Consider the following 23,344-nt stretch of genomic DNA (forward strand, 5'->3'; position numbering starts at 1 on the left):
CCCTTTATTGTGAATAATAGCAGGATATTTTGTTCACAGTGCATAGTATTAGATTACAATAGCTTGTACAGTAGGTTGCTCTTTTTACTCCTGTGTATTCGATTGGTGAGAAAGAATAGCCTCTCTAAGGCCATCTACTGAATTTAGAGCACAGGTGAAATTGAAACCAAGTTCCCCATTTGTTCATTCCCTTAACCACTATACCATACTATCTTCTTTTTTTGCTTGCAGCTGGATGCTATGATAACCCCAATATAAATATTATACTCATATTGTGCAGTGCTGTCATGGAAGAGATTTAGAGTGACCTTCTGATGGGTTGGGTAACATTTGAACTGCTCTCAGTATGTCCTGATCTCCAGTGCATATAGCGATCAGTGCTGGGCTTAAAGTCTATGCGCATAGGCAAAGTGTCAGGGCAAAAGGCAACAGTGTGCTATTTCAGAGTTAAGCAGAGGTCATCCTCTAAAGATTGAATCATGATGGCTGGGAAAAGCCAGCAGAGTCTGTGGGTCATGATGAAAGGGGGAACAAAAGAACGAAAAACAGTGCTCAAGGCAATCTCTTACTTGAAAAATGTCAGCCTTGAACATATATTAGGCAGCAATCAGCAGTCTATAGCTGAAAGCATCCCATGTATTCCTCTGCAATATTGTGCCAGTGGTGCTCTTCTCTTAAGGAGGAAGGAATGAAGCAGGGTCTTGCAGGCCCAGGGCTTAATAGGGAGATGTTGTGCAGAGATGAAAAAACACAGACAACAGTTTTGTTAATTACATACCAAGGATTATTGGCACAGTATGGGGATGGATCCACATATTAGACAACCCACTTGCCTGTCGGTAAGTACCACCTCCAGGCAGCCTGCTGGGGAGTCAGCTGTGGAGTGGCAAAATCTATGGGTTTTGAGGGCTGCTGCTATATGGTTCCCTTTCCCATGTGGTAGTGAGCCTTCAAACAGCCTCCATGCTGGGCGAGCTGGATGAAGTTTTTGGAGACTTTGCCACTGAAGCACCCCAATGTGTTTACTTTTAACAGCATTCCTTGGAGAGGGAGCCGTGCGAGTTCTTACATTACCTTTGCTAGAGTGAACCAAACATTTTGGAGGTATCTTACCAGGGTGATGAAGAAATGATCACAAAATTGACACAATATGTTGGCACGTTTGATTAGCATCCAATAAAACAAATTGAAAAAAAATCTGTGTCTGCTTTATTTGTAATATCACTGTATAAGTATATATTTTTGTTCAGAGCTGTTTGTTGAGGTTGCCCAGTAAGTTAGTTTCAGAGCTAGGCGGCTTGCATAGATCTTTCCTGTCACTGATAAAAAAGGGATGAATCTAGAATTCCGTAGGAGCTTCAGGTCATCTTTCTTTAAAATGGTGGCCATTTCTGCAGGGAGGGCTGAAACGTTAGTGGCCTCCTGCTTGCCTACATGGAATGGTAAACCTTCCTCATGGGGAGACCACTCACACATTTTCCTTCTGCCTTGTGATGGCTTTTTGCCTCCTGATGAGGCTGCAAGGCATTTGGTTAAGGCAGGGCTAGGAAGAGCGGGTCCCTCCCGATATAGGCCCCATAGGCCGGGTGTCGCCAGTAGATCCCCCCCAGATGTGGGTGTGGTGGTGGTTGCTATTATAGGGTGGAGGAAGGGGCGATTTTTTAGAAAGGTTTTCTGCTGTCATTATTGTTTATGATATTGTATATATTTTATATGTGTTTTAATTTTGCTGCAAACCGCCACGAGCCAGCAGGGACTGGGAGTCAGACTTGGCTTGTCAATCACAGCAAGCCACCAATTGCAGCACTAAGTGCAGCACAGCAGTTCTCTCATGGACTGAAACTTTCTTCCCCCTCTGAGCCCAAAGACACTTTTGCTTTGCTATGTGGTAATGCCACAATGCAGATGCATTTTAAATGAAAAACCAACACTTCTGCATTGCTGTGGAGAAACACCAAGAATGATACAGTACCCCCCCCCTTTTTGGGGAGGATTCCCTGAGGTCTGATGGATTAGAAGCTCAGAGAAAGGGGTTCCCCAATTTTTTTTAGGGGGGATCTCCTTTTTCTGAGTGTGGATCTGAGTGTGGATGTCGGTATCCACAGATCTGGCCGCACTTGAGAGATAGCTATATAGACTGAATTATATATATTTTTTAGTATTGAGTGAAATGTTACATGGCAAGATACAATACCAATGAAAACGTTACTGCTCTGCCACTGGGTGCTTATGTGGAACTATAGTGGTTTGAAAGGGAGCCAAAGTAGTAAAGAATGCCTGCATGAGCAATAGAATTAGGAATCCTGAGGGGAAATACTTAAGATGGGCCACAATTATGAAAGAAGCAAATGGACTCTTGACTCTTGAAAGCATGTTTCGGTAAATAGTAACATTTGAAAGTGGAAATCTTGCTTTGTATCAGAGGCATTTTTTTTCTTTTTAACTTGCTAATTTATGGAAGCTAGAGAAAGTGATTTGGGAGGAGCATAAGTAATAAAACTCAACAAAATCCCAACCAGAAGCACACATTAATAAAATATATCACCCAGACATTAAAGGTTGTCTTGCTTAGTATGCATTTTCTTCCATCAAATGAAAAAGATGGAAATAAATCACAATAATGTTACTGGGATTTAATTAGCTCAGCATTTTATGAAGTGTTTCATCAGTGTCATCAAGGTATTCATTCGTATCTTCTTTCCGTTTTTTCCTATTCCTGCCTATCTAGTGTAAGTGTATTTTATTAATAAACTATTATCTGTAATACAAAACTGGTAACGTTTTGTCACAGTTTCTCCCCTCCTAGCATGTCTTGCTCCCCAGTGTTCAGAAGTAGCAGTATTTGAAAGGCCACACATCTTATTCATTATTGGGGGGGATCTAAGAATACAACACTTCTAGCAGTTATAAATGTCATCACTCTAATCAATTTTAACTTAGATTTATTTATTTATTTTCAATTTTTATACCACCGCTCTCCAAAGGTCTCACTGCAGTTTACAATGATAAAACAGTAATTTCCATAAAAATCTATAAAACACCCCTTATCACAATTAAAGCAGACAGCGATCACTCCCCTAGAGAATTCTAGGCACCCAACCTCCCACCTCCATTCAGCCTGAGGGCCAAGTTCTCCTCCAATGGGAATGGGGAGCCAGATCTCACCTATCGGGGGGATCCTCTGATGGTAGCACTTCATTGCTTCTGATCCACAAAAGCTTATGCTGGAATAAGAATCATTTGTTTGTTTTAATTGCCATTCGTGTTTGTTTTTGCTAAAAAGACTAAACACATCCTCCCTTGGAACAGAAGCCTCTATCTATCCTTCACATGGTCATTTATTTCATCTATACAACTGGCATACCTAAGCATTACTCATACAACCTATTGGCATTTCAATCATCTTTACTGAAATAATACTGCTTCTTGTGCAGGGTGTCAAAAATCAACATGCCATGCCCCAATTGAATATAAGAAGTATATTTTTGTAATCATCTACTAAATTATTTTTGCTGTTTTTATTCCTTGTGTTATGAAGGTCTGTATGCTTCTATACACTGACAGTAGCAGCATTGTGACTGCTTAGTCCTACTTGCATGTCTCCCCATATCTTTAAGGGCTGGGGAGGTGCTCCTAAGGAAATTGTGATCCCAGCAAGAGATGCCTTTTGCTGATAATGTGTGCCCTCTTGGGGCAATGTTGATAACTAAGTTATAGTAAGCGTATCCCATTTGCTAGCAGAAGAAACGATATAGTGTAATGAAAAGTGGGAAGTTATTCTCCAGATTAAAAAAAAAAAGACAGCTGTGTGGGTTTTCTGTCCCTGAGGAACTTCTCAGTGCTCAGATTCTGTGTTGAGTATATAATTGGATTGTAGCTCTTTCTGAATACTGCTTTCTTCTCTTGGCAGCATGGGGTAACCTTGGAAATGTTCTTAAGAGCCAGAGCAAGATTTCTGAAGCTGAAAGCGCCTATAGAAATGCCTTGTACTACCGCAGCAATATGGCTGATATGCTTTATAATTTGTAAGTATGTATGGCTTTTACTTAAAGTGGTTCATCTGTGATGCTTCTTGTGAATTAAGCTATTTATTTGGTTCCTGGAAGTAGAAATGATATTAGCTGTTATTTGAGGGAAGGAGCATTCCCCTTTTATTAATCATGCATTTCAAGCTCTGGGATAGACAGAGCCTTTCTGTTCTATACATTTATCAGGTCATCATGTATGCAGATTCTGTTATGAAGTGAGTAGCAAGAGCTGATTTCCCTAGTGATCCAGTGGAGTGATGAGTTTCCCAGTAACCCTTTAAAACCAACACTTTTCCCAACAAAGAGCATACATGCTTTCCAATTACTTATGGAAGTGAAACAGGGTTGCCAGGTCCCCATGACAACTGGTAGGGGGCAGGGGGGGACTAACCAGTAGAAAGCAGAAGTGTAACCAGTGTTGTGGCAATGTGGTAACGGCACTTCTGGTGTGCACTAGGTATTGTGGCAAGTATTCTATGGTAAAAGCCATTTTTACCATAGAGATTTTGCCCAAATACCAGAGTGGCATTACTTTTTGAAGTGTGCACCAGACGTGGCATAACCACATTACTGACAATGTCACTACGATGGCAGGCTAGTCCACTTCTTATAGCCAGTAAGTTTCTTCTGCTAGCCAACTGATTGGTGACCAGGAGCAGTGACTGGATGTAGGGACCTTCTGCCCCTGGTGAGGGCTTGGCGGCCCTAAGGTGGCATGCAGAATTAGGTAGCATCATTTTTAGTTCACTGGCTGCTTATATTTATTACTTCTGAGACCAGTTTAAAAAACTTAACTTTAAAGCCACAAATGTCCTGTAACTTGCATGTCCTTGACAGTGATTTCTGTCATATCCTTCCCCTCTGAGTTCTGCTAGGGAGGCCCACCAATTATCCATGAATATTTATAATGCCTTTTTGGAAAAAAAAACATTTTGGTCTTTTCAAAGTTAATTTTTAGATTATTTTCCCGACAGTACTCAGTAAATTTGTTGAGATAACGCTTGAGACCAATTCTTGTTCTGGATAATAACTGTGTTATTGGCATACCAAAGTAGGGGGTAGGTCTTTTTTCAGTTCCATGGTTTGCCTCTAGAAGGTACTTTGGCTTTGAATCTTATGGAGCATTTCTACAGACAATAATATTTATGTTTGCTGAGCATGACATTGCCCTCCCTTCTCACATTGGCAGTCAACATGTTCAGTTTTATCATATGCCCTTTTTTTTTAACCAGTACATGTCAAAACCATCTGATGTATGAACTAATTGGTTAATACAGATTTCTGATAACTGAAACCTTACGAACATAAAGATTAAGATGTTAAAACATCTGACATAAAGAGCTTCTTGGGGCAATTATTGAATGTATTCTGAAAGATATATCTATTTATTCATTTATATCTTTGATTTATATCTTGCCAGTCTCCGTGGACTTGTGGTGGGTTACACAAAAACAGATTAAACCTCCAATAAAACCAATCACAAACCCCCTAATCCTGTAAAAACCCTGCAAAAGGCGGCAGAATCCCCAATCCCCAATCCCCAATCTATAATTCAAGAACTATATCTTTTATCTACCTGTTGGCAAAGTTCTGGATCTTGTAGTATATGGAATGGAATGCCTTTCTGTCACCAAGATGGGACTTCTACTCCTCCCACTTCACCTGCGGCTCAAAATCCTCCTTGGGCACCCCAGAACATCACAAGGGGTGTGCAATGGGAGATTGAATCAACACAAATCAGCCCATTCCATGGGTGATAACCATGGGATCTAAGCCTGAATCCTTCGAATTCCAATAATAATAATAATTTATTATTTCCCTTTCCAAATTTATTTTACTGATCTGAACAATTACTTGTCGGCCATTTTTCTAGCATCAACTTTGGAGATTTTGAAAGGTAGGTTATTTTGTTCTTTTCATGCTTTGGGAATACAGAATGTTAGTAGACTTAAAGCAGTGGGTGCTGCATAATTCCCTTTCCTTCAGAATGCTTAGTTAGATGCCATTCAAACAGCCATCAATGAATATACTGCTTGATCTGTCATTTACCTCTCTGTAAGTCTCTTCTCTGTATGGCACTTCTGAACACTCTAATTTGACATTTCCTCTGTTTTGTTACATTGACAGGTATTGCTCTAATATGGCTATCCCTTCAGTATCTACTCTTGCAAAGACAGAAAAGAATAACTTACTAAACTGTTCTACAACATATTTATAATTCTATGTGGCAAACCAATATCCTGGCAATTGCTTTGCTTTAAACAATTAAACATCTATAATATATTCAGATGCAGTTCCAGTCCATGGTTTTTGAGGGTTTGAACCAACCTGAACCTGGACATTGCTTTTCCTCTTATCCCATTCTCAATTCCCACATGGTTGGTGTCAATTCATGATTTTTGCTTCACTGAAAATCACAATTTTCCTTTTCAGATATAATGTATTCCCACTCCAAACTATGTTTCAAACAATGCTTTAAGTCTTTACTTACAATTCTTGTTTGTAGGAGAAGCACAAATGTCAGTTTTCCAAGCTAGATGTTATTGCAAAGTATGTTTTGTACTAAAGAAGTGCTGCATCTACACATTGTTGGAGATTGTACTGCCATTGTACTGTAACAATCATTTGCAACAGAATATTTCTGTTTGTGCACGTCATTCCAGTTGCGAATTATTGCTGTATTGCAATGAAAGTGCATTATGAAATGATGTGTGGATGAAGCCTTGAAGTTATTACTTTACTCTTACCATATAATTTGAAGAGAAGGGAAATTTGCAAGTGTAGGGTCATTCACATGGTGCCAAGCCATTGTTTTGGTGTTAGGTATATGAGCTGTGCATTTGTATTTTTAATCAGCTTCTTCACTATGTATTTCTTGGTTTATCAGAATCAGATTTTATGTGCATTTGAATTTTCCTCTTTGGATTTATGCTCCCCACCCCCACTATTTGATGGATACATTTTTACTGGAGGCATTTTAACCATCTAAATGTTTAGTCATTTCCTAGGGCAACTGGCTGTTTCCAGGCAGTGTAAAAGAAACTCGAAGCTTAAAGAAAAAAAGAGTAAAATTGCCCTAGGCAGCAATATGCTAGCTAGCTCCCAGACAGCTACATGTTGGATATATCTATAACTTTTTAGTATTTGTTTATGAGGAACCACGAAAGCTATATCTAAAGGGACAAACATGAGAACTTGGTATGAATCTTAACTCTGTTCATTTAGAGACCATATTAGAGACAGTCCAAAGGGGAGGGGGACAAGCTCAGACAGGCAGTCAGAGTGATGGGGAGGTGGAATGGGTTATGGGGAAGGTTGATGAGCTGCTGGATAGGAAAGGAGACAGGCAGGCAGATGAAGCACTGGAGGCAGACAAAATGGTGAGGCTGGCACAACAGGCAACATCTGGCACAACAGGCAGAAAAACAGAAGGGGGGAGGTGTCTAAGAACCCTATACTCAAGGACCTGGTGAACCCAGGAGCTGCTCCCAACTCAGCCTCCCAAGCAGAGCCAAGTGGGTCCCAAGCTCAAGGCAGGCCCACAATCCCCAGCTGTGGGACAAGCTGCTTGCCTGCTATCCACCAGCACCCACTTACCAGCCACCACTCTGAGCAACAGTCCTGACATTCATGCATCTGCCATCCACTTTGACCAAGCACTAGCAGTACCAGGCTTTGCTGAGGCCTGTAGAGAGCAAACCACTGCCATAGGGCCCAGGAAGGAGCCAGGTTTTAGCACTAGCCCCCTCCTGGCCACACCACAGTCCCCTTTCCCCCCAGAAGCAGCTGACTCTGGCCCCAGGATGGATCCAGGAACCCAGGGAAAAGATGGAATGGTGGCAAGAAAAGGGGAGACCCAGCCTCCTTGACCCCAAGCCAGCTCCAGGGGAAGTGTGGCTGAGGGAATGATCCTCAACCCCCACCCACCAGGGAAGGAAAGGAAAGGAAAGAGGCAAGGGAGTGACTGACCTGGGCTGGCTAATGCCAGCATGGGCTTGAGCCTCCAGGAGCTCTCTGCTACACCTGCAAGGAAAGAAAAGAGGGAAGGTTAAAGAGGGAACTTATAACTTTAGTTGGGAGTTGGCCTAGGAAGGTAGTGGAGAAGTGAAGGGTACAAAGGGGTGGCAGGTCACAGTAGATGAGTGATAGGGATGCGAGTGTCCTGCATAGTGGGTTGGACTAGATGACCCATGATGCCCCTTCCAACTCTATTATTCTATGATTCTATGAAAGGTGGCTATAACAGGAAGCTAGGGAGGAGACACCCAGAGGAAGGTTAGCTGAATCATCAGCATGAAATCTACATTTGTATTATGCTTCAATGCCTATTATTACATCTACTAGAAAATAAGCCCATTGTAGTCTAAATACAGTGAGCGCTAGCGGGGCCGGGGCGTTGGGCGGTGTGGGGCTCCCGAGGGCCATCGGCGGAAGCGAAGTCGGCAGCGGGGGGCGTTTTGAGGCGGCGTTTTGAGGCGGCAGCGGGCCCATGAGTACTGCCGTGGGGCGGCCTACCTGGGGATGGTGGCGGGAGGGCGGGCCTGGCGCATTGGCCATGGCGGGTGGCGGGTCTCCTGAGACATGTCAGTGGAGGCGAGGGAGGCAGCGGGCGGCGTTGGGATACGGCAGCTGGCCCGTGAGTACGGGCCGAGGTCGGGGCGAGTTCCTGGCGGCGGCAGGGGTGGCTGGCTGTGGCGTGTAGCAGGCACCGACGGCAGCGGCTGTAGGGCTCAGCGGAGGCCGCATGGAGGGTGTGTGGAGGGAGTGGGGAAGGCGGGTGCATGCGCGGAGGCGCCTTCCATCGGAGCGGCGGCAGGCCAGGGCTGTCAGGCTGGACGCGGGCGTGTGCGAGGCTGGAGGGAAAGGGCGGCGACGCATGGGAAGTCCGCAGGGGTAAGTTGGTGCGGGGAGAAGGATTGGTGGGGCGGGAAGGGAAGGGACGGGGAGGCCGGTGTTTGGGGTGGGAAGGGCACGGAGAGCGGCCATGTACGCGTGTTTGGCGGAGGGGGGGAAGTGGCAGTTCCCAGGGGTGGGAAGGGCTGCCGTTGCTGCAAGGGAAAGGAGGTTTCCGTGGCTGCAGCGGCGTGGGGGCATTCTCCTCCCTGGCGGCCACCCCTGTCCTCGAGCGACTGACCCTCTGGAGGGCGGAGCAGCGATGATGGCTGCTCGGGAGGAGTGCAGAGTCTGCAGGGCCGTGTTCGGGAGACGGGCCAAGTGGGCATTGGGGAGGCGCTCAAAGCGCGCCTCCCCATTGGCCACTTGGCCCTGGAGTGCCACTTGGAGGAGCGAATCAAGAGCCGCTTTGCGGCTCCTGATTCGCTCCTCTGAGTTTTTATCCTGGATAGCGCCCGCCCACTCTCCTCCCACTTAGCCCTTACCCTTTTATTTAATACCGCGGAGCGGTTTAAAGATGGCTGTTTCTTCATTGTAATCCAGCGAGTGAAAGTTGTGTGCAAAAGCAGGTTTTTGCACATAGTCTGATGGTCATGGAAAACCATGGTGTGTTGAATAACTGGATCTAATAGTTGGCTTACCGTATCTAGCAGCTGAGTGTTTTTGACACTCTACCCACGTTCTCAGCGCTAAACAGATGGTTAATTACTTCAAATTTTGACAGAAACACTCCTTGTGAAAGAGTCCTGAACACAGGTCTTTTTCCCTTTTGGGAGAAGTTGAAGCTCAATTGAGGATCTCTGCCTTCCTGGTGATCCACATCATTACAATTAAAAATAGCACCTGCCTGTTAAGAGTCTATCAATCATCTATTTTACAGTCCCAGAACTTTCTCTGCATAGAGTTTCAATTTGTATTCACAGAAAGATGTGTAACTACATACTCAGTCTGAGGAAGAGTGCTTGCATTCGAAAACTCACACCTTGAATAAATCTTTGTTGGTTTTAAAGGTGCCACTGGACTCTGATTTTGTTTTGTTGTACATACTCAGTGTATTCAAATGTGCGTTTGATGCTCAGAAGTGCCATTCTTATGAGTACCAAGTATTGTGGTGCCATCTTATCGGCTTTGTGTTGGCTTGGCTGACCTGCTGTGATCTAGTTGTTCTTATGTTCACATCTTAACAACATTTTTTAAAAGGTAGAACTGAAACTATAGAAGCCATTTATTTAATTTCAATATTTTGTATGCCACAGAAAACCATGTAGCATGGGAAAGATCAATGCCAGGGGTATTCAAACTGCGGCCTTCCAGATGTCGATTGACTACAATTCCCATGAGCCCCTGCCAGCGAATGCTGGCAGGGGCTCATGGGAATTGTAGTCCATGGACTTCTGGAGGGCCACAGTTTGACTATCCCTGATCTATGCTTTCTCCCCTGTTGCCTGATTTAGAAGCTGTAGGTCATGTGCTGCACTGTTGGTAGCTAAAGGTTATTACATGGTATATTTTCTTTTTAAAAAAAATACCCCTCTTTAATTATTTACCAGAATTCATATTTGTTCTTTCATCTGCTCTTCATTGTTCATCTAATATGAATTTTAAATAGCTTGTGAAACAGCTGTAAAATAGTTTTTGTCCTGAAACAGAAGGGGGAATATATCTGCATTGCCTCAGTGAATGCCAATATTAAAGCTCCTAATAAAAAAAGAAAATTAGGTGAAGTCCTCTAATGAAGATATCTGATGTTTCTTTTTTAATTCAAGTGATAAAACATATTGCAAAAATAATATACTGTGCACTGAAACACAATACTTAATTATATCAGTATGGGTAAGCAATTCAAAACAATAGAGCTTTCCCAAAACTGGAGGATTATAAACTGAATATGACTCACTTATTTTAATTATTTCCAACCCCATACTTAAGTATTCACTTAATTCAGCATGTTCAGTCACTCTCTGTGGTTCTGATTGGGGAGAAAAACCAAACAGATTCTTCCTCAAGTTATAGGCCTGACAAGAGGTAGGTGTCCATATGGTGGTTACTTGTGATACATCACATTAATAAATAAACTGGAACAGTTCCATGGAGACAGGAATGATTTTCAAGTTTGCTTGAATGTTGAGTTAAATAGTTTGGTGATTATCCATGAAAAAGAGCAGCTATGTTTGACCCATGGTTGCTATGCAGAGGCAGGTAATAGCAAACCACTTTTGAACATATTAAACATATTGCTTTAGGATGCTTTCGGCTGATCCTGCGTTGAGCAGGGGGTTGGACTAGATGGCCTGTATGGCCCCTTCCTACTCTAGGATTCTATGATTCTATGATACCTTCCTTGAAAGCCCTATGTGGTCACATGAGTTAGTTGCAACTTGTTAGCGAGAGAGAGAGAACTTAATGTTAGGACCTAAAGTTCAAAATGCGTCAGAATTTCCTGTCACTTCTCAAGCTATGTGAACAGCAGTACAAAAAAAGATAGCAGTGAGGTAAGCCTGCGGCATCAAAGTTGTTATAGTCCTGTGGTGAGGACTAGTATATACGTTCATACTAGTATATACATTCATATCTGGACCGTGCTAGGAAAAAACTAATGTCAGTTTCAAAATTTTTGTCTCAAGTTTTTTTCCCCATAATGACATCTGTGTTTAGTTTATTTGGAGCGCTATAGTGTGGCCCTGTTTTGCAATCCTGTTTTGTGTTAGTGTGTATATAATGGATAAGGGATGCAAGTTAACTGATATCTTTTTTATTTACTGGGATTTATAAAGAACTAGTATGTTTATGCTTGACATACTAGTTCAAATGTTTTGTGCTTAGGGTGGCTTTAAAAATGTTTTGTGATTAAAGGTAAAGGTAATGATATTCCCTGTCCAAGCACCGAGTGATGTCTGACCCTTTTGGTGACGCCCTCTAGCATTTTCTTGGCAGACTCAGTACAGGGTAGTTTGCCATTCCCTTCCCCGGTCATTACTGTTTTACCCCCCCCCCCCCAGCAAGCTGGGTACTCATTTTACCAACCTCGGAAGGCTGGAAGGCTGAGTCAACCTTGAGCCGGCTGCTGGGATCGAACTCCTAGCCTCATGGGCAGAGCTTCAGACAGCATGTCGGCTGTCTTACCACCCTGTGCCACAAGAGGCTCGTTTTGTGATTAGGATGGCTTAAAAAAAATGTGTGGCAAGGATTCACCCAAGCTGCCAGTTGACGTGGTGGAGTGCGGGATGGAGGCGGACACAACAGCCCCAGTGGCTTGTGCAGGATGCATGTTGCACTTACACAGTCTGCACAGCATAAAAATAGGCAGGCGGGACCCACAGCACCTATAAAGGTGCCATGCACATGGGTCCTGGCTTCTTCACTCAGCATGTTGTGGAGCAGCTTCCCTCCCTCCCACCCTATCTGATATGTAAACAGCCTCAAGGCTGTGTCTGAGGTGGATGTTCATGGTTAATATTCCATCACAGATGTGGGTTTCATATGGGATGGGGCCTGTTGGCAGGGAATCTCGTGGGTGATTGGATTTCCTGGTGTTCATAAGAGGCAGCACAAACGAGCATGGCTGGGAGGCCAGGGACTCGTTGCCAGGCAGCCAGAGGGCAGCCAAATGAGTGCCTGTTGGCTCCTGCACATAGGTTGCCTCCTATAGGGCATACTTCAGTAGGCAAGAGTATCTGCTCTCCCGGCTGTGAATGGCATGGATCTCCAGGGCACCTCTGGATTCTGTGGGTTTTGGTGCAGTCTGCTGATTCCTAGGTCAGGCTCCCTCTCCTATTCTGTGTCAACCCTCCCATGGGGAGGTAATAAAGCTGTGGCCTTGTTTATCCCAATAAGTGTGTGTCACGTCTTAGTCCAGCCCAAAATGCCCTCCTGCAAGTCAATATCAAGGCAAACAGATATATGGCCCCATAGTAGTCAAGAGGGAAAACCTGCTAGTTACATTGTGCGTAGGTGGGGGGGGGGGGGTTGATCCCATCATTCTCTTAATTCAGTTCCATTGGAACTAACAACCTCCCTCAACTACACAGGCCAACATGGGGAGGCGGATTCTTGTTCACTGGCCTGTCCTTTGCCCCTTCTGCTTCCCTGTGCCCCTGCCTCCCTGTTCCCTGTTTGCCCCATCTATCCCCTCCCCACTGCTATCCCCCTTCTCCTGATGCTCTTCCTGCTGTGCCCATGCACCTGTCCTTTGCACACCAGGTGCCCTCCCTACCACTCTGCCTCCCCTCCATTCTCACCACTGACATCACTCTGCTTGCCTAGCCAGGTGCCCTTCAGTCCTCTGTTCGCCTGTTTCCAGGCCTCATTCTCCCATTATTTTCCACTGCTTGCTTGACAGAAGTGCCTGGACCTGTTCCTTTACTTGTCCTCCATTAGCAGTACTTTAAACTGATCACGGCATTCCTGTCTTGGATGTGAGGATACAGTCAAATCTAGTCTGTCCCCCAGATCTTAATCTGACACTCTAAGCACTGCACCACCCAGGCTCTACAGGACCTTGTCAGTAAGACCAGTCAATCTGCTTTTCGTGGATTTTTTTCATACTTTTCTATGGAATGATCTCACTTCCTGTTTTTTTCCTCTCTTTTAAATTTAGGGGACTGCTGCTGCAGGAAAGCAGCAGATTCTCAGAAGCTCTACATTACTATAAGTTGGCCATTGGAAGCAGACCTACTTTAGCTTGTAAGTAATGCTGCATGTGCATTTGTTTTCTAAAAGATTTTCTCCCCTGCCACTTATAGGCATGTCACTTCATCTGCAGTGAATTAATTCCCCTGTATGGGAGAAAAGGGATTTTTCTTCACATACATATGAGGAGCTTAATTCAAGCTGTATGGCATGATAGATTTGTTTTTTATTAGGACCCTTATGCCTGCAAACAGGCACTAGATTGTAACTTGTCTTCCAGCACAGATTGGGAATGCTCATCATATATTGTATTATTTGGAGATGGATTGTCACTTAGAGAAGAGGTTAGAATTCCTGACATTCCAGATCTGTTTTAGAAACCCAGTATGTTAAATGGTTTCAGCTATCACTTTTTAAATTAAGAAAAGGTCATAGCTAGTAGAGTTTTTAAACATTTGCAGTGGCAGCTGTTAATATGCACCTGGATTTTGGGAGCAATAGCTTTGATTGCTGTGGAATGGCTACTATGCTGTTTTGTATAGAATTTTCATTGTAGCCCAGTGTTCTGCAAATTTCTTTCTTTGACCATATTAGAGATATCAAGTGACCAGTCTAAGTTTGAAGGAAGTACTCGCCATTGCAGCCGTCGCAGTTTTTATTATTTAACTGAATGTATCTGTGTTTGAAATAATTATGTCAATAATATTTTCCCCATTTTATAGCTGCCTATTTAAACACTGGTATCATACTGATGAATCAAGGAAAGGCGGAAGATGCCAGGAGGACATTTTTAAAGTGTTCAGAAATCCCTGATGAAAATTTAAAAGATCCCCATGCTCATAAAAGCTCTGTCACCAGCTGCCTTTACAATCTGGGAAAACTCTATCATGAACAGGGACAGTATGAGGTGAGACTTTCCTTTAAATCCCTTTAAATCCAAAGGAAATTAATTGCAATAATTGATAAGTCTTTGACTTGTTAAATATAAAAAAAAATAATTTCCACTGATATGGATAACCTTCACAGAACATTTGCGCGGTAGATTTGTTTTAGGTATATGGAAAAGAATCCAGCTCGGGTTATTTGCTTTTTTCAAAGGGAGTATCACTTTGATCCTTTCCAGTAACTATCATGTTTCCAAACGATACTAGCTCTAAGTGATTGTGTTTTGAGATTAATCAAACAAGTTTTTTGATCCAAGATCATTATAATCACAGTAGCTGATTTTTAATTGAGGAAAGAAAAACTTGGTTTGCACTAGAGGTGCTACATTTATAGGACTGCAAAGTAGATTTTAAGCTGTCATTCAGCAGTCATGACATGAATAGACCACTTTTACCTGATTGTGCATGGCTTAAAAAAAACCCTAATGTGAAGCTTCATGTATTATATTATGTATTTATTCTTCATATTCGTCTTGCCTTGTTGTTTGGAATAATACTTTGCATAATGGGAATTTGTGTTTATATGTGATTGAAAGCCATCATTAAGTGATGATTAGAATTGCAGTATAAAATGACAAAAAATACTCATATGTAGTTAAACACTAGTTTGTATTTTGTGTAATTCCACAAAATTTTAAATGTGGGATAATGAACCTTTGAAGGTTGTCAGTCATTCCATTTTTCCATTCTTCATTGAGATGGTTAATAATGTAAATCATTCTCTGTAGGATTGTTGAAGAGATTCACCTCATTTCTTGCTTTCTTTTTATAAATGGGAAGTGTGATCCTCATGATTAACAAGGACCACTCTTAATTTTTCCTCAATTAAATTTGCATATAAAAAATTACTTCTGGAGCCACAGGGTTCCCAAAATGATTTCCCCTCTGTTCTTTCATATTAGGATGCCCTCACTGTTTACAAAGAAGCAATACAGAAGATGCCAAGGCAGTTTGCACCACAGAGCTTGTATAACATGATGGGTGAGTACAAAGCCAATTGTAAAATTGTGTAAACAAAAGTGGGATGCTCACAATCAAAGTTACCCAAATGCAGAGTTGTATGACTCTATATTAGGCATTTCTTTGGAAATTTACTTAAAGACAAATCTAAAACACTAATTTTTTTGCCTTTTGATCAGGATTGATTTAGTGCTGGATGCATTATGACTGCCTGCTTTTACGCAGCAAAGTAAAATAAGTGTCCAAGTACAAGGCTGCAAAAATCGTTCATATCATGAGGAAGGTAATTCATTCCAGTGTGTTTTGAGCCAAATAGTAGTCTTCAAAGATATAGTTTAATAAGTTGAATCCTGTTGAACTACAAACAGAAAGTCTGCAGAAGAGACTGGTTGCCTCTTAATCCTTCCAATTGTGACTTCCTGCACTCTTGGAAAAGATCTACTTGAATCCTTTGAGTCTGTTGGGAACAGAATGGAATGCAGTGAACAAATGAACTAAAAATTCTGACCTCATACTGAGTCAGACTATCAGTCTATCAGAATCAGTAGTATCTGTTCTGACAGTGGCCATCCAGTATTTCATTCAGGGGCCTTTCACATAGCCTACTACCTGATTATTTTGAGGTACCAGTGATTGAAATCGGGTTGTTCTGCATGCAAAGCAGATATTCTTCTGCTTAGCCATGGTCTCATCTCCACTGAAGGGGGACTGTACCTAGAAGAAGGAATTAGTAGTACCCTGATGCTGCTCTTGAGCAAGTATTTCTGAATTTTTTATAGTGGACAATAGGATTCCTGCTGATCCTGTCTTCTAGATGCTGGGGCCATGTCACATTGAAAGGTCACCCATGACATTAGGAGCAGCTTTTGGGGAGCATATTGAAGGTTTTGTGTTTAGGACAGTGGTAAAAATCAAAATATTTTGATTTTACATAAAGTTGCTCCATCCCAATAGGATACAGTTTAATTATTTTTTCCCATCACTGCCAGTCTGCCCCTGACCACTGCAGGGAGAGGAGAAGCACCAGGAGAGAAGATGCTGAAGATGACCATTTCTAGCTTTAAATATTTGGGAATACCCTGTCTTTTACATAGTAGTAAAGATCTGTGCATCTTTATTATTGTGCATATTTATTATTGATGTGGAACACGCCCACTTGAATGTTCTCTCAAACGGAAATGATAACAGACATAACGTCTGTTGTCCTGCCATAGGGAGCGCACCAGTAGATGGTGGCTGCTGCCAGCTGAGGTCCAAGGCCCAGTCCTGAGACTCGGAGCTCTGCTGGCAGGGGTGCCCCACTTCCCAGGGCAGTTCCACCCTCTAGAGAGCGGGGCAGGCCTGGGAAGTGGGGAGGCAAATAGTCACCGCCAGCACAGCAATGAGACCCAGCCCTGGGCCATGGAGCTCTGGCATACTGCCATTGGAGGGATGCAGAACTCCTGCTGCAACTGGTAAGGAGTGGGAGAGGGGAGAGACCAGGAAGGAGAGGTGGGTGTGAGAGGCAAGGGGTGAATGGGTGTGAAGGGTGTGGGGGGCAGGAGCCAATCAAGGTAAGGTCCTATTAATAAACCAACAAAGTAAATGAATCTCTAAAAAGAGATGCAAACAGAATTAATGGAATCTCCAGTCTTTTACATCATAGTAAAGATCTGTGCATTTTTATTATATGCTATGTAATTTTAGTTTGGGGCACAACCAAATAGTCAACCCACCAAATCAGCCATTTTCTCCAGGGGAGCAGATATTAGTCATCAGGAGATCAATCATAATACCAGAAGATCTCCAGGTACTTCCTGGAAGTTGGCAGCCCTACTCACTGACCATGATGTTCAATGGAAGAAAGGAAATAGTGTTTTTTTTTCTTTGCTCTTGTTTCTTATTTTAGGACAGCCCAATTCAAATAGATTGCATTGTCTGTTAGTAACATCTGTAACCACTCTGTGGTTTGTTTAAGGGCCTGGTGGACGGAGAGTGGGTGGGGCCGGACCAGGTGAGGGACCAATCAGAAGGCGCAAAGCATCTTTCGAATGGGACCTCACCCGGACAGGCCAGAGTTCTAGCCAGTTGGGAGGCACCCCCCCTGACAGGCCATATCCACTCAGGACTTTGGCCCAATCATTGGGCCAAAGTTCTCACAGGTCCTGCCCACCCAGCGGTATTCTGGACACATCGCTACCAGTCTGCCCTGACCACCGCAGGTAGAGGAGGTCAGTAGGGCTACCAAGGGGAATGAGAACAGAGGCTTGGACAGGCTGCGCCAGCCCTTTTCGCCCCAAGGCTGTCCTAACTGTTATGTCCAACTGTAACTTTGCCTCAGATTCCTGACAGAGCTGGCCGGAGGCTGGTGAATGCGCTCCCTCCCCCCTCCCTTCAGGCCTGCTGTGAGGGAGCCTCTGACAGCGCCTGACTGAGGGGAGGGAGGCGTTTCTGAGAGCAACGCACGGGAGTCTGAGGGCTTGGGTGTGGGCATTCCTTTTGAGGGCTGGCAACTTTCGCCTCCTGCTAAACAGTTGGCTGACAGGGAGGCCACAGAAAAGCCCCTTCTCACTTAAAATACTGCTCTGGCCGGGGGTTAGACACAGCCAAGCCATGTGTATTTCTTATTTGCAACTCTCTGCAGATTTGAGGCCTACTGCACAGCGTTATTCTGCAGACAAAACTGGATCCTGTTGCGGAAGTTCTTTTGTCTCCTGTTTCATCTGCGCAACAACCCTGTGCAGTAGGCCTCAAGTCTTTCAATTCAACAACAACAATCTGTGTGGAAGGCCTTAAATGTTTCTTCTCTACCACAACCCTGTCCAAAGTAGCCCTTTCTGCCTGGGGAGCTGATCTTTATACTCTGCAGATGAGCTGTAATTTCAGGAGCTCTCCAGGCCTGCCTGGAGGTTGGCTACCCCTCACATCCAACCTCACATCCCCATCACTCATCCACTGTAACTCGCCACCCCGTTGAGCCTTCACTGAATCAGCCTCTCCGTCAGATGGCCTCTCCAAAGATGGAAATGGGTCTAACACCATTAAAAAAATTAGCAAGCAGCCAGTCCTTTTCTTTTGAAATTAGAATGTTTGTATGCATCTCTAGTCCACCTTGCAGTAGACATCCAAATACACTGTAAAATATATTTTGATAAAACTCTTGTTTCAGGCCTATAGTTTCAAAAGCAAAACTTGGGGATTTATATTGAAATCATTTCAATTTGTTATGTACAGTTAAAAAGATCATTTCTCAAGATGCCGTCTGGGACTCTTATTGTTCAGATGTTTGGGGCCTGCTGTGAATTCGGCATTGGCTAAATCTCTTGAACCATTATTTTGTTTGTTTATTGGTTGGTTGATTAAAGAATCAACTGGGAATAGGGAAACACAATTTAGTTCTCCTGCATTTTTGGAAAAGGTTGGAAGCCACAATTGAGGAAGGATATAGGCAAACTGGAGTGTTTTCAGAGGAGGGCAACGAAAATGGTGAGGGGTTTGGGGACCAAGGCATTTGAAGAAAGACTGAGGGAGCTTGGTTTGTTTAGCCTAGAGAAAAGATAACTAAGAAGTGATATGATAGCTATCTTCAAATACTTGAAGGGCTGTCACACAGAGGATGAATCAGAGTTCTTTTCTGTTGCCCCAGAGGGTAGGAACAGAACCAGTGGGTTGAAATTAGTTCACAATACTTTTTGGCTAAACATCCGTAAGAAGTTCCTGACACTTAGAGCAGTTCCTCAGTGGAACAGGCTTCCTCGAGAGGTGGTGAGTTCTGTTTCTTTGGAAGTTTTAAGCACAGTCTAGATAGCCATCTGACAGAAATACTGATTCTGTAAATTTAGGCAGATTCTTAGTGAGTGGGCAGAATGGTTGTGTCAGTGCTTGGCTCTTGTGGCCCTTTCTTGCATGCCCAGGAAAATGTCAATGCTATTTCGGGATTAGAAGGCCAGGGATTCTGGTTTGGGGTGGGACATCATCTGGGCATGGAATTTAGGTCACTGCAGTGGGCAGGTAGTTGTGATTTTCCAGCATCCTTCAGGGGGTTGGACTAGATGATCCTGGAGGTACCTTCCAACTCTGTGATTCCATGATTCTAAGATAATAAAGGCAGTAACAGCAAAATCAGTCTTATACTTAATGTACTTTATATACTTCCAGGGCATATTCAGTTTGAGTGACAATTGGATTTCAGAATTTTGGGGGTTCCCCCCCCCCCTTATACCATTTACAGTAGCTCTGTTATTTTGGTTTTCATTGTTTAGCTAGAGAAAAGATTTTCACTCCAAATTGCCAAATTCTGATTAGAACTTCAGCTATGTAAAGATTTTGCATCACCTGTTTCCACTGGCTTTTACCTTGCCAGTCTGGCCAGCTAGTTCCTACTTAAAAATTAGCTACTTGATTTACTATTAAAATAGCATGACATTTTTGGCCTGTACTATACTTACAGGTATCATGGCCATTCTTATCTCATGTATTCAAAAATGTGCACAGTACAGAAAGCTGTGCAGTGAATTTGGTCACTAGCATTTACTTGGCCAGGTATACTTGAATTAAGTTAAGGAAACCATATGTTTGGCCCTTTGCCAAAGGAAATAATTCTTCCATCATTTTTCATGCAAAGAAAGAACATTACTATAGAATGATAGTTTTAAAATTCTTATCAGGCTAATTATTTAAGATTCTGTATAGTATACATTTTCCCTTTTGGCTCTCACCTTCAACAAGTCTGTTTGAGGGCAACAGATTAATTTGGTTGGCATTGGGACATGTAATACAAAGACTAAAGGCCAACTGAACTGCATTAAATGGGTAATTTATTTAGTTTTAAGGCATCAATTAAATCTAAGGGTCAAAAGAAATAATGGTCCTTTTGGAACATTTAATACTTCAGTGCCAAAATTAGGCTTGCTTTAGGAATCAGTCTTAGTTCTAGATGTATTTCAGTATCCTGGAAATATAATGTCATACAGTTGGTTGTGTTGCATTTCTCTTAAACCCACACAAGGCACCTGCTAGGGTAATACCTATATCAACCATTTTTGTGATATAAGATGGAAAATTAGCACTTTGTTTTAACATTGAAGGTAGTAGGAGAAAGGTTAAAATCAATCCACTGGTATTTCAGGTTGTTAGTTACAAACATCTTTTGTAATTGCATCTCTCCAAGAAGCAGCTGAATATCTGTTCTTCATATACCAGATTCATAAATAAGCTAGGTAGTATTTTGACCATTTGTAGTTGCCAATGCTGCATGATGTTATTAGCCGAAATCTACTGGTTCTTTAGATGCACAGAATATCATGTTGATGTGGAACACATCTTCTGCATTCTCAGTGAAATAGAAGTACTCACAGAGAAGACATCTGTAAGTCCCACCCCTTGAGTGCAGCAGAAGATAGAGGTGGTGAGCAGTGGTGGCAGAGGCTAAGGAGGTCTGCCCAGCTCTGGCAGTGCCACCTGCGAAGGCCAGGACAATTGTCTTGGCACAGGCTGGCCTAGCCATGGAGGTGGCACTCATGGAGGACAGGACTAGATGGCCTGTATGGCCCCTTCCAACTCTATGATTCTATGACATGTATGGTGGTGCAGGCTAGGCCAGCCGCAGACCCATAGAGGCCAGGCCAGCCACTGCGGTACAGGCCAGGCCTGCTGCGGAGCCACTGCCTGCAAAAGCCGGCCCAGCTGCGGAGATGCAGGCTGGCCCAGCCATGGAGTAGAGGTGCAGGCCAGTCCAGATATGGAGGTGCAGGCCAGCCCAGCCTTGGCAGGGCAGGCCAGCTCAGCCATGGCAGCACAAGCTGGCTCAGCCATGGAGGTGCCTGCAGAGGTCATGCCAGTCACAGCAGCACAGGCTGGCCCAGCTGCAAAGGCACAGGCTGCAGAGGCACAGGCCAGACTAGCCACGGAGGTGGTGCCTGCGGAGCCCTAGCCAGCCACAGTTGCACAAGCTGGCCCAGCTGCAGAGGTGGCACCGAGGGGGGCTGGAACAGCCACAGTGCTGCTCCCCATGCAGGCCAGTCCAGCAGCCACACTTCAGGCAGGGAATAAGGATTCTTGCCCCTTATGTGGCTGTGTTCCACATATGGGGTGAGAATCCTTGTCGGTAGATTTTTTTTGCATGTAATGAGGACTGCCAAACTGCTATGAGATACAGCAGTATCCAGGGCATCCTACTCTCTGTGTATACTTGGTATGTAGACACAGAAAGCCATAGTACTGTTAATATGGATTCTGGCACATTAGTTTAGCAATCTGGTATTCTGAAGTAGATTTTGAGGAGTAGTGGACTCTAGAAGGAAAAGCCTTGACCTCATAAGACTAGCCATTTTAGTTTATAGTTACACTGATGACATATTTCTTGGTGGCTACAATATAAGTAATTGGCTCTCATAAGTCTCATTAGCTTTGTGATTTAGCACTACAGATCTTTCGTGAGGTTGGTTTTGTATGAGAAATCATTATGATGTCTTCGTTATTCAGATTTTAAGAATTATACCGTTAATTATAGGACTGGACTTACTTAGCCTACACTTACTCCATTATATGCAGACACCAATGCAGAACACGATGTGGTAGATAGTGGCACTGGATATGTTAAATTTATATATATTTTTTTAAGTATGTGCCAGAGGGAATGTTGATCTACTTACAGTCATAGTAATTGTGATTTCTGTTTTATTTGCTGTGAGCAAATGCTTAAAATAGATATTTTAGTTCTCAACATAGAGATCAGTGCCCATATTTTGTCCATGATTGGTTTCTTTTCTGTAGGTTATTAGATTTTGCTATCTTAAATTCTAGCACTTGTTCTTTTTTCTGGTTGAAATTGATTAATTTAGGATTTTTATTTCATGTATCAATTCCTGATTGTTGAATCTTCTTAAATTACCCTCTTTTTATATTCTGTTGAGACCAATTAACTAAACTCCAAGTTGATTGGGTGCCTGGATCCATAAGGACCTACTTAGCCCAAATAAATGGAAATTGACTCTGCTAACACTTACAAATTAGATTTGAGAACTTGATCTAATTCTTCAGCAAAGTAAAAGTAAAAGAAGGTATTACTATGGGTTAATTAAAGACTTAAAGGTGAAATTGAAGTGCTTTTGTTAGGTGACCAAATCACATAGCCAAGCTACACAATACGTACCATTTTTATGTGACTCATAAAATATATACATCCCTTTACACTTGTCTTTATTGTGCACATGCACACATTAATAATAAAGCATTTAGGGTGAGGCCATTTACCATATACACATTTGGATTGTAAAGTTAATTAATAACTGTACGTTCAGCCAAGAAAAATCCACCATACTTCTTTTTTTTAAATCCCCCATTACTTAATAGACATGAGACCTGATTTATTAATTATCATTATGGCATGTGATCAGGTGAAGGTGGGTGAGCCCCATACCACACAGTCAGATCTCTGTAAACAGTAATAATAATAATATTACTTACCATTGAGACATTTTCCATTGGGGATCTTGGCGGACCCAGAAAGGAATTATATCATTTGTCCACTGCACATGGTTTTTATTTAAAGACATCTTAAATGTTTTATACATTAACCATACTACACAGAAATGGATTCTGCTGCACAGTTCAACCCCCAGTGTTTTAGCTATCATTAACCACATCACATTTTACACAGATATTTGTAAAAGAAGGTATTAAAGGTAAAGGTATCCCCTGTGCTGCAGAGGCACAGGCCAGACTAGCCTGTGCCTCTGCACAGAATATAAAAAGAGGGCATGTCTGACCCTTGGGGTGATGCCCTCAAGCGTTTTCATGGCAGACTCAATACGGGGTGCTTTGTCAGTGCCTTTCCCAGTCATTACTGTTTGCCCCCCAGCAAGCTGGGTACTCATTTTACCGACCTTGGAAGGATGGAAGGCTGAGTGA

At 43.0% G+C, this 23,344-nt stretch overlaps 1 protein-coding gene across 2 annotated transcripts in view; it reads left to right on the forward strand.

The window, feature by feature from the left end:
• Positions 1–23,344, forward strand: part of TMTC2 (transmembrane O-mannosyltransferase targeting cadherins 2) — a 240,892-nt gene that overhangs the window by 154,291 nt on the left and 63,257 nt on the right. For both annotated transcript variants that reach the window (XM_077338949.1, XM_077338950.1), the window contains exons 4-7: positions 3,911–4,025; positions 13,519–13,604; positions 14,273–14,457; positions 15,397–15,475. In XM_077338949.1, the coding sequence (XP_077195064.1) occupies positions 3,911–4,025; positions 13,519–13,604; positions 14,273–14,457; positions 15,397–15,475 (465 nt within the window). The remainder of the gene's footprint in view (positions 1–3,910; positions 4,026–13,518; positions 13,605–14,272; positions 14,458–15,396; positions 15,476–23,344) is intronic.

This window comes from Paroedura picta, chromosome 5, assembly GCF_049243985.1.
Source record: "Paroedura picta isolate Pp20150507F chromosome 5, Ppicta_v3.0, whole genome shotgun sequence".
NCBI lineage: Eukaryota > Metazoa > Chordata > Lepidosauria > Squamata > Gekkonidae > Paroedura > Paroedura picta.